Consider the following 14306-nt stretch of genomic DNA (forward strand, 5'->3'; position numbering starts at 1 on the left):
TCAATAATACAATGCTGTTACGTATTTCTAGCTGGAGGTAATTCGCAGGTTACAGCGTTACCTTTTTTATATTTTAAAATTGCGTATATTACCTAAATGGAAGGTCAGGATTTTTTTAAAATATTTTTCCAGCACTCTACCACATCCCTAAATGACGTTCCTTCAATGAAAGGCGCTACTTTTGGGACAGCCTGTATACAGTGTGTCACAGAAAATTTAAACAGATATTGAACTCAAACTAGAATAAGCATTTTTAACGATGGGAAATCGTCAACAGCATAAACTAGAAGTCAGAATTCCATCAAATGAGATCTCATCATTTATTGTTTGTGACATCTAAGCAAAAACTACAGAAAGAATGTCATGTTTCATCACAGTGAAGTAAGATCGTACTGAAAACATTAGATCGTAGACTTACACAATTTTTATTGGCTGCAGTAGTGTCCTAGTGGATCGCACATCTTGTCCCAATTTATCTCTTCTTCATTTTTCATGACAGCTTTGTAAATTATCTTTACCAGTCCACGGGGGAAATAGACAGTCAAATATACTCCAATAGAATATCAAAAAAATCTTGCCATAACATTATCTATCTATCAATTAATAAGCAGAACAACTGTTATAGTGCGGTCTCTTTTCTATTGTAGTAAGCCCATCCCACTATGCATCTCGCTTTAGCATGTACGATTAGAGCAAGACGCGAGTTGTACGTTTATTAGTTATTACATTAGCGACGTCAAATTTTTAGGTTATGTTTTAACCACATTTGTGAAGATTTTGTTTAATTTTGCTTGAAATTTCCACCGTATGGTATTAACGAAAAGATATGCAGCAAGTATAACAGATTCATTTGCAAAATTCGTGATTGCAAAAATAATACCACTTGTTCATAAATATCTGCCCTGTCCTGTAAGTAAACTGTTTCCATGCTAACATCCAACCCTTCTGCAACTCTTTCTTGAACAGCAACCACTGGCAGAACTAATTCTTCAAATTACCGAAACAAAATTTAGGAAGAAAGAAAAACAATCCAGATCTGGTTGTTTATTGTTATTTCCAACAACGTTTAATATACAACGTGATCAAGAATGACTGAATCTGTTGGTAACAATGAACATTTGAATGATTTTGGTATCATTGTAATCTAAACGCATTTCCGGTTGTCAGCTTTGACAGAGTTTGCAGGCGAATTTGACGTTTACCATCAGAGGGTCATTTTTGTAACATCATAAACATAACCGACATAACCTATTTTTTTTAATGTCGTGTCAAGTTAAAACATCCGGTCAGTGCCAATTACGAAACAAAAAAAAACAACAATATTTTTCAATTGTTTCATTGCCAACAGACTCAGTCATTGTTGATCACGCTGTATCTTACCTATTAGTTGGTAAATAGTTATTATTCAAAAGAGTTCTGAAAAGAACTGTTTTTTTGAAAAATAAAATGAAAACGGAGGAATGAATTTGCAGAAAAACCAAAAAAGCACGAAAGAACGTAACTCAAAATCTCAAAAATTAAAATTTGTAACGACATCTGTCTCAAATTGCCAACATACAAATATTGCTAGCACCATGCACTGCTGTCAAATGTCAAAATCAGACGCAGATCATGTCGACTTCTTGATTCGGACTTTATAATCAGTTTAGACAAATTTTAAGGAGGTCAAGTGTCAAATGTCAAATATTCTTCTGATCTTGTTAACATTTCAGTCTTCAACGACAAAGTGGATTTTGTTCATTCATGATTTTCTTAGGGCAATTATCTGTTTTTGCAAAAGTATCTTGCTCCTCTTCGCTACTCAGTCTTCTTCATCTTAAATTAAAGAGAGATTTCACTGCGCAATGAAGTGGTAAATTCGTAATTGCAAAACAAATAACCACTTGTTGACAATTCTTCAGCGCCAAGAACTATCATGATGAATCATCGTCAAAGTTTACAATTACTTTACAATTTCTAACAACAAATCGACAAAACTCTTTCAACAGAGCTATTAAAACCTCAAAAGGAAAGTGTACCGAAACCACTTTTTCATAAATCAATCGCTTAAATGTTATTGACAGATACAACTCATTTTTTCTCGGTAATCGATAACAATTAACACGGGAACGAATCAATTCACAAATCGACATTCTTCATGGTCAAAAGGCGCTCCGAATTAATCTGATCGTACGCCAAAGTGATATTATTTACAAATGTGTGGCTGTGGAGGAATAGATCATGTCAAGATAATCAATCAACAAGCATTAATTTAAGCCAACTATAAATTCAGCAAACGTGAAAAATGATTACGTGTTGGCAGTTTAATGCTATCAAAATCAAATTACAAAATAATTTCTATTGTCGTTAATTCTGTGCTAGTTTTGATGTTAGTAATCTAGCTCCGGGCAAGTTTTATTTTGCGTTGTATTTTTTAATTGTCATGCTGAACAATTTGCGCTATTTGCAAAAATGATAGTTACTTAAGATTAAAAAAAAATTATCAAAACATAGATCTCGGCTACTCAATTTCGTCAAAATTTGCAGATTAAATCAGTACTTTTTTATTGTAGTAGAGTGAAGATAATTTAATAAGAAAAGTATTTATTTATTAATTAGCGAAAAATGTTGTTAGAAGATCATCAACATTGATACAACACTCGTGGGTATCAAATTTTCATCTAAACATTTTTATTTCGGATTATTAATAGATGCTCTCAAGAAGATAATTTTTAAATACAATCGTCAGCAGTGACTAGAAAAATTGTTTTTTGCTCAAATACACTCTCAAGTGGCGTGTACAAAATCTACAATGAATAAAATGTTGCAAGGAATTAAAAATAGTTATTTACAGTACGAGAGAGGAAGGTAAAACTTTCGTTCACGCGAATTGCGGACAATGCAATTCAAGTGAACGAAAGCGGTCTTACTCTCGACTGCTGTGTCTGGTTTTGTTCGATAGCTCCTTAGAAAGTGAGTCTGTAACTTTGTCTTAAAAAGTTTAAATAAAATATAGGTATTTAAGGATCATGATTATGTTTAGGTCTGCAAGCCTCTATCCCGAAGAACCTGCTGGTATGCGACCACACCATCCTCTCGGCCAGAGTACTGACGTTGAACGCCACCACCGGTACTTTACTCAACTGCGTCTGGTGGCAACGTCAAGCTCTGGAGGTGGGCGAGCCGCGCAAATTACGCTGTGAAGACTTCCTCGATTCAGGCCACCGCCCAGGAACCGAGTACCCATGGTACGAGGACGCCGAATCCAGCCCGGGCTTGCGCTCCCCCAAGTTCATGGAGAGCCTGCCCAACGTGTCCTACAAGGGCTGGTGGACCTATCCTTACTACTCCTGCAAATCCAGGAGGTGGCTGATCTCCTACAGCGTACCCATACCTGGAAGGGGAGGGTGAGTGAAACTAGACCAAAACTAGAGTGTGTTTTTTATTGCTCTCCCAATGCCGTCGATTTCGCTCTCGAGTAGATCTCCTGAGTGCAAGGCTTCATGCGAAAAAATCCGACCCCACTGGGAGTACCACTCATGGTGACGTCGCCGGGGTACAGCGTCATGAAGCTGAAATTCCACGAAACTCTCCAATCAGATCAATTAATCGTTATCGCGATCTCTCGCCTCGACAAGTGCGTGATGAGCTTATCAATTCTGTGAACCATCCGAGACGTGACTCCGTTTTGCTTCTTCAGTTGGAGGGAGTGGAGGTCGGCTATTGCGTCTTTGGGGACGACGCAAGGACCCAAAGGGCACAGTGTCCATAGCTTTTCCTATCGTGTAAAGTTTGAATTTCCCGCCGTTTGACACGAATGACATTTATTTATGTTTAATCGGGACATGTTTGTTTTCAGCAAATGGTGCCCTTAGATATTTGCTTCGAGAATGGGAATCGTTAAGTTATTCTATTTTTAATCTAAAACATGCTAAGAAAGAAAAAAAGAAAACTTTTTTTGGCTCTAAATTTTAGGTTAGCTGTCAAGATGCTCCAATTAATCCACGCTGTAAAAAAGCACAACAATTGACGGTTTTCAACGCCTTCCCAGCCCAGACAGAAATAAGACAGGGTCACGAGTAGAACTCTGCGGGACGCTCTACCTTCTGACCCAACAAGAACTGACCCCCGTGACCCAGTCCCTCGCGGTCAGATCTTGACCTACACTGTAGCCCAACACGTAGTCGTAGGCCTCTTCGACCCACACTTGTTTGGCTCTTTTACCGACGACAGCGACCAGCTCCATCTCCCAATCCAGCGCCTGCGATTATTGCTTTCAAAATCTGACAGTGCATGATCGAGTGGCGATTGAAATCTCGACAGTCCAATCGAATTTTTCACGCTAAGTCGGTTTGGTGATGTTATCGAAGGGGTCGATGCGAATTTATTGAAAACAATGGGGTGCACCGGGTGGGGGATTTTCAGTTCGTCGCAATGCTCCTGATAGTTCATTCCGATGCAGAGGACTTTGCCGGGCTGGGTGATGGGTGGTGGTAATTTGACGCTCGACAATGGATGAGTCTTGGTGGAGTTTTTAGCTGAGCTTTGGGAGCTTTATTGAAGGCGTTTATTTTTATTACTTGGTTACCTGATGAGGGTTTCGAAGCCGTTCTCTCGATTTAGGAGATCTACGAGGGTTCCGGAGGTGCACTCGGTAACGACGTCGTCTTTGAGGATGCCGACCCTCGGAAGAGGGTGCTGATTTCTTTCGCTACGTATTGCACTAGACGCATGGCGATGACAGCACTTGCGGAACTGTTTGCTTTGTTGACTTTGCTGTACGACGATAAAGCGTAATCTCTACGAGAGATAGTCTACTTGTTTTGCTCTTCTGCTGTATTTAATCCATCTTCTCATTTAATAATTATCTACTGTAGTTTCAAATTGGTTGTAGGTCGTAAAATTTTATGGTAGTTTAAGTTAAAGATCTTGCGGGGCTTATAAATCCTAGTTTACCACTAGCAGGTAATATTTTAAGCAGGGTTGTATTGTACATTTGGTATATTTGCATTGTACGGCAAACGGCACGCGCCGCTTCCCAACCTTTTCAAACCCAGCCATTGTGCCCGTTAATCGCTCATAATATCCAATAAAATTTTACGACCTACAACCAAATTGAAACTACAGTACATCATGATTATACAACTCAGTAAATATTTATTATCAACTGATAAAATATTATAGCTTTTAATTACACAGGATAACTCGTTTAAAAACATTTCTTATTATTCGATGACCTGGTGAGGGTTTCGAATCCGTTCTCTTCATTTACCAGCTCTACAAGGGTTCCAGAGATGCACTCGATGATGACGTCGTTTCTGACGATCCCGACCATGCGAAGGGTCTCGCTTTCTTTCGCTGCATATTGCACCAAATGCATATCGAAGACAACGCTTTCGAATGTTTGTCACACAACAATAAAACCTAATCTCTATGGGAGATCGTCAACTTGTTATGCTCTTTTGCTGCATTTAATGATGTAATTGCTTCATCCTATTACAATTATCTGTTCCATGATTGCATAACTTAATGAGGGTTATCAGGTGATAAAATCTTACAGCTGCTTATTACAAAAATTACCCCTTTAGTAACTTAACACTTATTGCCATAACACTTGACATTTCCCGACTTTAACTCATAATGTCATATAATCTTGGAAAGCTTTGAAAGTTGTGCAGAAATTTTAACCAGTGATAGAACTCCACAGTAGGTAATGATTGAGCCAATAATGTTGATATTTTTCCAGAAAAGGGGCTGAAGGTTTTTCACAAAAAGTTTGGGAGCCACTGCATTTGATGAAAAAATGGGTCAAAAAAAAAATCATAGTAAACCCCTCTTCAATGAAATTGGCATAAGAGTAAGCCATGACCATGTAAACAGCGCTTTAGATGTAAAATGTACTTTACACAAAAAAGTAACTAGATTTGTCACCATATTTTACTGACAAATAGTGAGGTTAAGAATCAAACTTGTAAATTACACATACCGGGTGATCAAGAATGACTGAATCTCTTGGTAATAATGAAAATGTTAATGATTTTGGTATCACTAAACGCATTCCGGTTGTCAGCTTTGACAGTGTTGACAGGCAAATTTTAAATTTTCCATCAAATTTTCATTTTTGTAATACAGCGTGATCAACAATGACTGAGTCTGTTGGCAATGACACAATTGAAAAATATTGGTGTTTTTCTGTTTCGTAATTGGCACTGACCGGATGTTTTAACTTGATACGACATTAAAAAAAATTAGGTTATGTCGGGTATGTTTAAGCTATTACAAAAATGATCTTTTGATGGTAAACGTCAAAGTTGACAACCGGAAATGCGTTTACATTACAGTGGTACCAAAATCATTCAAATTTTCATTATTACCAACAGATTCAGTCATTCTTGATCACGTGTACCATAAACATAACCAACATAACCTATATTTTTTTATGTCGTACCAAATAAAAACATCCGAGACAAAAAAACACCAATATTTTTCAATTGTTTCATTGGCAACAGACTCAGTCATTATTGATCACGCATTATTTAAACGCAATTTAAACAAATGTCATCAGGCAAATTTGATATTTTCCATCACATTTTCATTTTTATAATAGCATAAACATAATCGACATAACCTATATTTTTTGATGTCATATCAAGTAAAAACATCCGAGACAAAAAAACACCAATATTTTTCAATTGTTTCATTGGTAACAGACTCAGACTATGCCAATTCAATTGAAATGGAGTTTTTTTGTTGTTATTTAATTCAAAATTATGTCACTTTGACAAGAACTTGAATCTTAACCTCAATTTAAATCACAAATCACGATTTCTTTATAATCCATATTTTGCTACAATTGTGAATAACTGAAATATTTCAAATACGTTTCTTGCAATTAAGAAGGATGTCTTATCGTTGTATTTATTGTCTTTGAACAAGAGTCACATCTTCTCTTCAATTTTCTTTCTCAAGCAACAGGTTCTTACGTTCCTTACGTATTTCTTCAAGCTCTCACTTAGTGTAAAATTTTGATTCCGAGTATTTTTCTGAATAAACTGATCCTGAAGATGTCCACATGAAAGGTTATTAGTAAGTTGAAAGTTGACAAAAAATTACCACGACCTGTTAATTTAGGTTTGGAATAATAAAATTTTACTAAACTTAGGGAATTTAATGATATCTATTGGCTGCACCTGCCAACACCTGTCATTTTGAATGTCCTTGAAAGTACGCAAACTCGCATTTAAAATTTGAACGTGTTATTAAAAATGCTTCGCAAAGTGAGACATTTATTAAACCCTCAAATTTGTTGTTATTAGTTGTTATTCATGCTGCGCTACTAATATTTCTCCATAACCTCAATTTTTATATTATGACACTTTTCACCCAATTTTGGGTATAAATTGCGGTGTTGGTGGTTCTTTGATAAAAAAGAGATTATACAAAAGGATGATAAATAAAGAATTAAAAGTGATTTGATAGAGCTGTTAATGATTTAGTGACAATAATTATGTGGTTATGACCAAGGAAGTTGAATCATTTGAGCATCTTGAGTACTTAAATCTTTTGTGAGTTATTGTGACTTAAATGAAACAATACTTAAAGAAATTATTATGTCTTTCACTCCATAAAAACCTATTTGTAAATGTAAACTCCCTCCTCTGGAACTAATACAATAATTGTACCTACCTATGTATTATTAGAACAGGAGATTTATAGCATTGTGTGGGGATTTGTATGTTCCTCATATTTACCTATTGTTAATCTATCATAAAACGACATTTTTATTTCAGCATTGTCAGAGATTTACGTATTGCAATAATGTAGCACTTGAAATTTATACAAGTGGAGTTATGCCAGATAATGATAACAGTTGAACAAATTAAAATTTGGCGATATATTTGTTGCTAAAATAGGAGCGAATTGAGAACGTAATGTAAGTTGGAAAATGCAGGACAACCCTCGTAAGATCAAATCAACTAACTCTCTTGTATTTCGTCCTGTAATACTTCATTCCAATTTCCTCATCTATCCGCTTACTTTGTTACGAATTCTGTGCCATTTTTCTCCGTTAGCCTCACAGAAAATACATCTTTTGCCTTGTCATCCTCCTCTATTTTGTCGATTTTCGAGGTTAGACGACTTTGATTCGTACGACGAGCAACTTTCAGAGTTGCTTGGGCTGCGATTCGTGGTAACTCTCAAGTATCTATAGTTGGAGCGGCGAACCAGTGGAGTAGTCACGAGGTGTTCACGTGATAGTTCGTGAAAAGCCTGCTTTACACTGCCCCGACAAATTTGCAAATTTCGGCTGCGGTTTGAGCGTGAATTCCTGTCAGAGCTCGGCTCGTCGAACTAGAATAAAGTTGTAAATGCGCATAGTTTCGTTTCCTGGGGCAGGGTCTGGTTCGTAGATCACGTCGGCCAACAATGGCGCGATGATCGCAGTTTCCCACCGAATAAAAACAAAGGAATTGTTAATAGAAGCGAGAGCCGCCACAAAATAATTTATGAATCTGGCGGAACAGCAAACAGGAAAAAATGTTGTTTTCGCGGCGCCCCGAAAGCTGGAAACTTGAACAAGGTACCATAAAAATCGCACAAGCAAATCCTGAAATATTTATTCGGAATCGAAATCACAACTCCCGCGGAACGGAGAAAATAGAGATTACTCGAGCCGATGCCGCCCCTATCGATTCTTAATAAACCCGGCAAACTTTCGATTCCTGTTGATTCCGGACTTTCATCCATCATTCTCAATTACAGACTGAAGGGGTTCCTGAGTTTGGACGTGGACGTGTCGCACCTCGAGGTGAACCAGTGCGAGCCGGCCGCCCCCGCCGCCAACGAAATATCAATCTTCCACGGCACGCACAAATGCCACAACACCACCTCTCAGGTGCGCCGCCGGCTCGATTCGTCGCCGCTTTAATTAGTCCTTTTCAATTCCAGTGCTTGTATCGAGCGCAAGCGACATCCTCTAATTGGTCCAGGGGGAAGTACCAGTGCTTGTGCAGGCCGGGATTTTACTCCCCCCACTACGACGGCGTCTTCAACGGGACTCTGGTCGAGGTCTCTTGGCAGGACCAGGAGGAGAACAACACGGACACCTGGAGGACGGTGTTCCAGTGCAAGCAGTGCGCACCTGGGTGCCACTTCTGCACGGACCCTTCGCCCTGTCTGGCCACATATCACTGGCCCTTCAGGATCACTCTGCTCGTTTTCAGTATTAGTTGTGCCCTTTGCACCATGATCATCAACGCCTACATGTTCAAACACCGGAAGCTGAAAGTATTCAAAGTGGCTAGTCCGATTTTCCTCAGTATTACTCTGTTTGGCTGTGCTACCATGTATTTGGAGATGGCGGCGATTTTCCCGGTTTTGGATAGGTACTCCTGCATTGCGACCAAATGGTCCCGACATCTTGGCTTTTGTGTCACCTACACAGCCTTGCTCATGAAGACCTGGAGGTAAGCTCTGAACCCAAGAAAAAGAACAAACATCGAAACTTCTCTTCCAGAGTTTCCTTGACTTATCGAGTCAAATCTGCTCACAAAGTAAAACTCACTGACAAGCAACTCCTGCAATGGATGGTACCTATCCTCTTGGTCATGCTAATCTACTTGGGGACCTGGACCCTTTCGGATACTCCCACTGCCGAAGAAATAGTCGACAATGAAGATCTAAGATTCAAACAGTGCGTCTACAACTGGTGGGACCACAGTCTAGCAATCGGTAAATCTCATTCCTTCCCAAAAACCCTCAACTTCTTCTATCTTCTCTCAGGAGAAGTTCTGTTCTTGGCTTGGGGGATCCGCGTTTGCTACAACGTTCGAAACGCCGAGTCTCTCTTCAACGAGGCGAGACTAATCAGTTACGCCATCTACAACATCGCCATAGTAAACATCTTGATGATCGCTTTCCAGTGAGTACCATCACGCGTAAACCTTCTCGCTTGAGGTTCAAATTTCAGCTTGTTCATCTTCCCACGAGCCGGTCCTGATATCAAATACTTGTTGGGCTTCATCAGAACCCAACTTTCGACCAGTGTAACTGTAGCTTTGGTATTTGGGCCCAAAATAATCCGAGTACTTCGGGGTCAAGGCGACCAATGGGACAACCGCGCCAGATCGAGGGGCGTGACAGCGTCGTTTTCCCTGAACGGGATTGGATTGGTACCAGAGGAGGCCCCCGATCTGTACCAAGAGAACGAAGAACTCAAAGAAGAAATCCAGAAGTTGGCCGCGCAGATCGAGTTCATGAAGATTGTCCACATGGAAATCAACAACAGACATGTCAAGCCGAAGAGTGGGGGGTATTTTACAACTCTGAACGCCCCGACCGTGGTGCACAGTCCTCTGTCGAGACAGGGGTGCTTGCTGAGTAGGCCCCCAGAGGAGCTGTGACCTACGAGAGGGAGTTGTGGGGATTGGCCGGTCTTTGTATGAACAGGTTCTAGGAAGAAGGGTCTTCCAGCTTTGATTTCGCTCCTTCCGGTGCTCAATTACTCAAAATTAGATTCCTGAAAACTTTCTTGGTTTCGAATACTTCTTATTACAAAATTGCTGAACGATGACTGATTTTGATAATAGATATAGAGACGCTTCTCTTGTGTGATACATAGGAAAAAGACGTTAGGCGCTGAAGTAGGTTCGTAGAAGAGTATTTACTACAACAACAAAAACATGTTTGATGTGAATTAATGTTGATATATGTCAAGAATTTAAATCAATGTTGAAAATTGTAACGTGACATTTTTGTTAATTAATTTTTAGATGTTTAGGGTTGTTTAAAAAATCAAAAAAAGACAAAAACCGGAAATTATTTGTGATAGATATGTAGTCGGTGAACGACAATACAATTATATCAATTACTCAACTTGAACAATTAATGCTAATACTTGATCAAGTTTGAAAAAGAGAATCAAAATTTGCGCCAATAATTCAAATTTAAATATTTGTCATAAGAGGTAGTATTCGTTGTAACTTGATGTTTAAAATTGATGTTCATTAATGTTGAATGTCTGTGGTACAAAAATCGTCAACAAAATGAGCCCTCACTTACGAAATTTATAAGGAATTTATAAATTTCACGTAAAATTTTTGTACTGCAGACTGGCCACTATTTAGCACGACTTCGAAATATTTAAAATGGAACTGTTGGCGAATTCTGCGATAGGATGAGGTATTGGCGTTGTTTCATTCAGAAAATTGTTGATTTACTCTCAAATGTACTATATATTTGTATTAAAACAATAAATGTGTTTATAAAACGCTGCAACTTTCAAATTTACCGCCCCACGTCAAACACACCCGTTACCGTCGCGTCTTCGCCTCTAGGTGGCGCTTCAACCAATCAAAATGACAGATTGAGTCATATTATTGTTTTGTTGATATTTTAAATTAAATCTATAGTGCCTTCACAGAAACATGACAACGATTAATCGAAATACAATCCAGGCGGTAATCTGCCTAATTCTTGCAACAAATCTCGTAACAGGTACGTCAAACGCTCCTTTGTTTTGATAAATAGGTTAAATAACAGTCGGCCAAGACGTTTGTCAACCGTGCACGCCTTGACCACGTAATGACCACTCAACAGGTCGACTATTCCATGGGTGTGTCGATTAAATCTCAATTTGTAGTTGGGGCCGTCCGGTGTTACCAATGTAGTTCGGATGCTGACCCCAAGGGTGAGGATAATTGTGGGGCCTACAGAACTTTTGACAAGACCCATCACATTGCAATCGAATGCAATAGTGAAGAGAGTCACATGCCGGGCTCTTTCTGTATGAAACTGACCCAACAGAGCCCCAAAGGATTTATTTGTATGTGTTGATCTTGAAGTTATTTTTTTTATTAATGTGGCGTTGCAGGGGATGGGCGGTGGAGGCAGGTCATCAGGAGGTGTGCTTCAGTTGCTGATACAGGAGTGACAGGGGTCTGCAATTGGGGGGTATATGAAAATGGGGTCTATTGGGAGGAGTGTTACTGTTCAGGCGATGAGTGCAACAGTTCCACCAGACTTAAAGGTCCTTTAGGACTGATATCAGTTGCATTTGTTATTTTTAGCGTTAAGATGTTTTTCTACTAAGATCTGCCTTGCATAAGACTCTCAGCCGTCCATAATGTACAATTTGTTTTTTATATTTTTTTATTTTATTATGACCTTCCCAAAACAATTTTGGAATGTTATATTATACAAAAAATTTGGATAATAAAAATAAAAACACGAAATCGACTTTTAATAGAGTGGGACGCTATAAGAACTGTAAAATAAGATATTTATTAAAACAATCATAAAAATAATTACAAAAATATTAAAAGGCATAAAAGGACGGACTATTAATCTCAATTTTAAGTCAGTATTACACCTGGAAATAATGTCATGTTGGCAACACTGTTGCACATTTGCCGGTTTTGAGTCAAGACTCAAACCGCGCAAAAAGCGTGACCCTACATAATTGTACTATGCAAAAATGCATCATAAAAACGACGTGATATTTACAAAAATCAGATCTTAAAAAATAATGAACACTTGATGAAAACCCATCAATGCCTCTATCGCATAATTTTCAACATAACAAGTGTCGCAACCGTGGAAAGAATAAGAAACGGCGACAGCGACACTTTGCTACCACCATTGCATCCATCTTTAGTGTTGCAAGTGCAATATTCCATGAAAATGTTGTATGTTCCTGTTCGCAACAAGCAGAACCTTTCATCCCCCTGAATCCCTGGCTCTCCAAGATAAGCACAGCTCCTTATGTACTTCCAGACCCCATGTACTGTAATCACGTGTTTTTATCAATTTTACAAGGATCGAGTGGTCTTACATTTTTGCCGAATTTTTCTGCACATCGTCGATTTAACTCCCGGCAGGAATTCCAAATGTTGCTGTTTGCAATCGGTTATTGCGAATGTGGTATTGTCGAAAGGATCGGCGCATTTGGGGTCGGCATCCGAACGGCAGTCCCAGCACTTGATGGCCCACCCTACAACAACATAACCTCAAAATTCCATTTAAAATTGTCGACTTGGAGTCCAAATCCACAAAAAACTGTTCGTTCTTGTTGATGTCGCATTTAGTGAGTTGATTATCGTGTCAACAGGGGTCAAGATGGAATCGTTGGGGGTGAATAAGAAAAAAGGGCGAGGTTCTTCAAATGTAAACAACTTAATTAAACGAAAACTTACCTTGGTGTACGGATATGAATAAAATTAAGGCGAAAAAAAGGCACGGGACTTGTATTGCTAATTTCATATTGTTTGGGTATTTCGGCCTATTTAACGGATTTTTTATTCAACGTTTGTTGAGCTACAGGTGTGTTTATGTTTGTGACATCACCAGGAATTTAAAATGTTGAAGCGCCCTCTAGGGGCATTTATAAACGGCACGTTTAAAATTGAACAAAATGGAAGACTGGAAGACTGTTTTAAACAATAGCAAAATATTGGATAGTATAAGATTACTGAAGAAAAAGTAAATAGGAGCAATTTACGAGGGAACATTGATAAAAAATTGGCCATTTCTGGTATCCAAGACAAAGGCAAATAATGCCGATTCCATGGCAATTAAGTATGAACATTTGTTTTTGACAGTTTTGACAAATTTTTGAAGACCTGTCAGAAATGTACCTAACGTTGAATGTGTTGTCTAGGGCAACGGTTCGTTATTTGCTCATTTTGCTTTAGGGCAGTTAAGAGGCAGTTTACAAAGGAGAAAAATGAGAATTTATGACAGACAGTTGAAAACAATAAATATTTTTAAACGAGAAATCAAACTTTGAAACATTTTTTCTCTCTTTTGATACTGTCCTACCACTAAATTTGTGTCTACGACATGAGCAAGGATGATTTAGCTGGATCCTCGTATATTTAAGACATAATAATTATTTCTCTATATACTTTATGACCTACATAAAGTTATAATTTGTTTTCATAAATTATCAACACATAATTAAGTCATGGTGGAAAACTTGTCGATAGATGTTGAGTGATGAATTACTCACAGGTTTTTAAATCAACATCATTGTTGATTGATAATTACAAATATGTAAATGGTAGAGTAAATGATGAATTTGACACCTAAAATGGTGATCAGCACCTTGAAATAAGATCTTTCTGCTAACACATTTTGCAGACACAGATCCAACAAAGGAATGCTGTTTTCGTAGTTCAGAATTATTATTAGAAAAGCCATAAAAATGACTTTTGGATGTAGCCCTCTTATGACCTGTGCTTCAGCACTCATGTTTATCTTTAGTCTTGTCAGTTGTATAGATTTTGCACCAATGAATAGCTATCTTGTCAAATGTTCAGTTAAAAAAT

The 14306-nt window shown here is 38.3% G+C and overlaps 3 protein-coding genes and 1 long non-coding RNA gene across 5 annotated transcripts in view; 2 read left to right on the forward strand and 2 right to left on the reverse strand.

The window, feature by feature from the left end:
• The window catches only part of LOC138139517 (probable G-protein coupled receptor CG31760), a 60539-nt gene extending 49291 nt beyond the window's left edge, over positions 1-11248 (forward strand). For both annotated transcript variants that reach the window (XM_069059819.1, XM_069059820.1), the window contains exons 5-10: positions 3023-3386; positions 8743-8875; positions 8929-9446; positions 9497-9711; positions 9763-9901; positions 9950-11248. In XM_069059819.1, the coding sequence (XP_068915920.1) occupies positions 3023-3386; positions 8743-8875; positions 8929-9446; positions 9497-9711; positions 9763-9901; positions 9950-10382 (1802 nt within the window). In that variant the 3' untranslated portion in view covers positions 10383-11248. The remainder of the gene's footprint in view (positions 1-3022; positions 3387-8742; positions 8876-8928; positions 9447-9496; positions 9712-9762; positions 9902-9949) is intronic.
• LOC138139522 (uncharacterized) lies at positions 3407-4818 on the reverse strand. The gene is made up of 2 exons (XR_011162320.1): positions 4568-4818; positions 3407-4522 (listed from the first exon to the last, which is right to left on the reverse strand). It is a non-coding gene; the product is annotated as an uncharacterized lncRNA (long non-coding RNA).
• A 59-nt stretch (positions 11249-11307) lies between the features above and the next one.
• Positions 11308-12212, forward strand: LOC138139520 (UPAR/Ly6 domain-containing protein crok). The gene is made up of 3 exons (XM_069059823.1): positions 11308-11475; positions 11621-11803; positions 11852-12212. Exons 1-3 carry the CDS (start codon positions 11406-11408, stop codon positions 12067-12069), a joined length of 471 nt encoding a protein of 156 aa, XP_068915924.1. The 5' UTR covers positions 11308-11405; the 3' UTR covers positions 12070-12212.
• Positions 11852-13342, reverse strand: crok (crooked). The gene is made up of 3 exons (XM_069059824.1): positions 13173-13342; positions 12812-12970; positions 11852-12763 (listed from the first exon to the last, which is right to left on the reverse strand). Exons 1-3 carry the CDS (start codon positions 13237-13239, stop codon positions 12537-12539), a joined length of 453 nt encoding a protein of 150 aa, XP_068915925.1. The 5' UTR covers positions 13240-13342; the 3' UTR covers positions 11852-12536.
• Positions 13343-14306: the final 964 nt, after the last annotated feature.

Source organism: Tenebrio molitor, chromosome 9 (assembly GCF_963966145.1).
Source record: "Tenebrio molitor chromosome 9, icTenMoli1.1, whole genome shotgun sequence".
NCBI classification, from domain to species: Eukaryota; Metazoa; Arthropoda; class Insecta; order Coleoptera; family Tenebrionidae; genus Tenebrio; species Tenebrio molitor.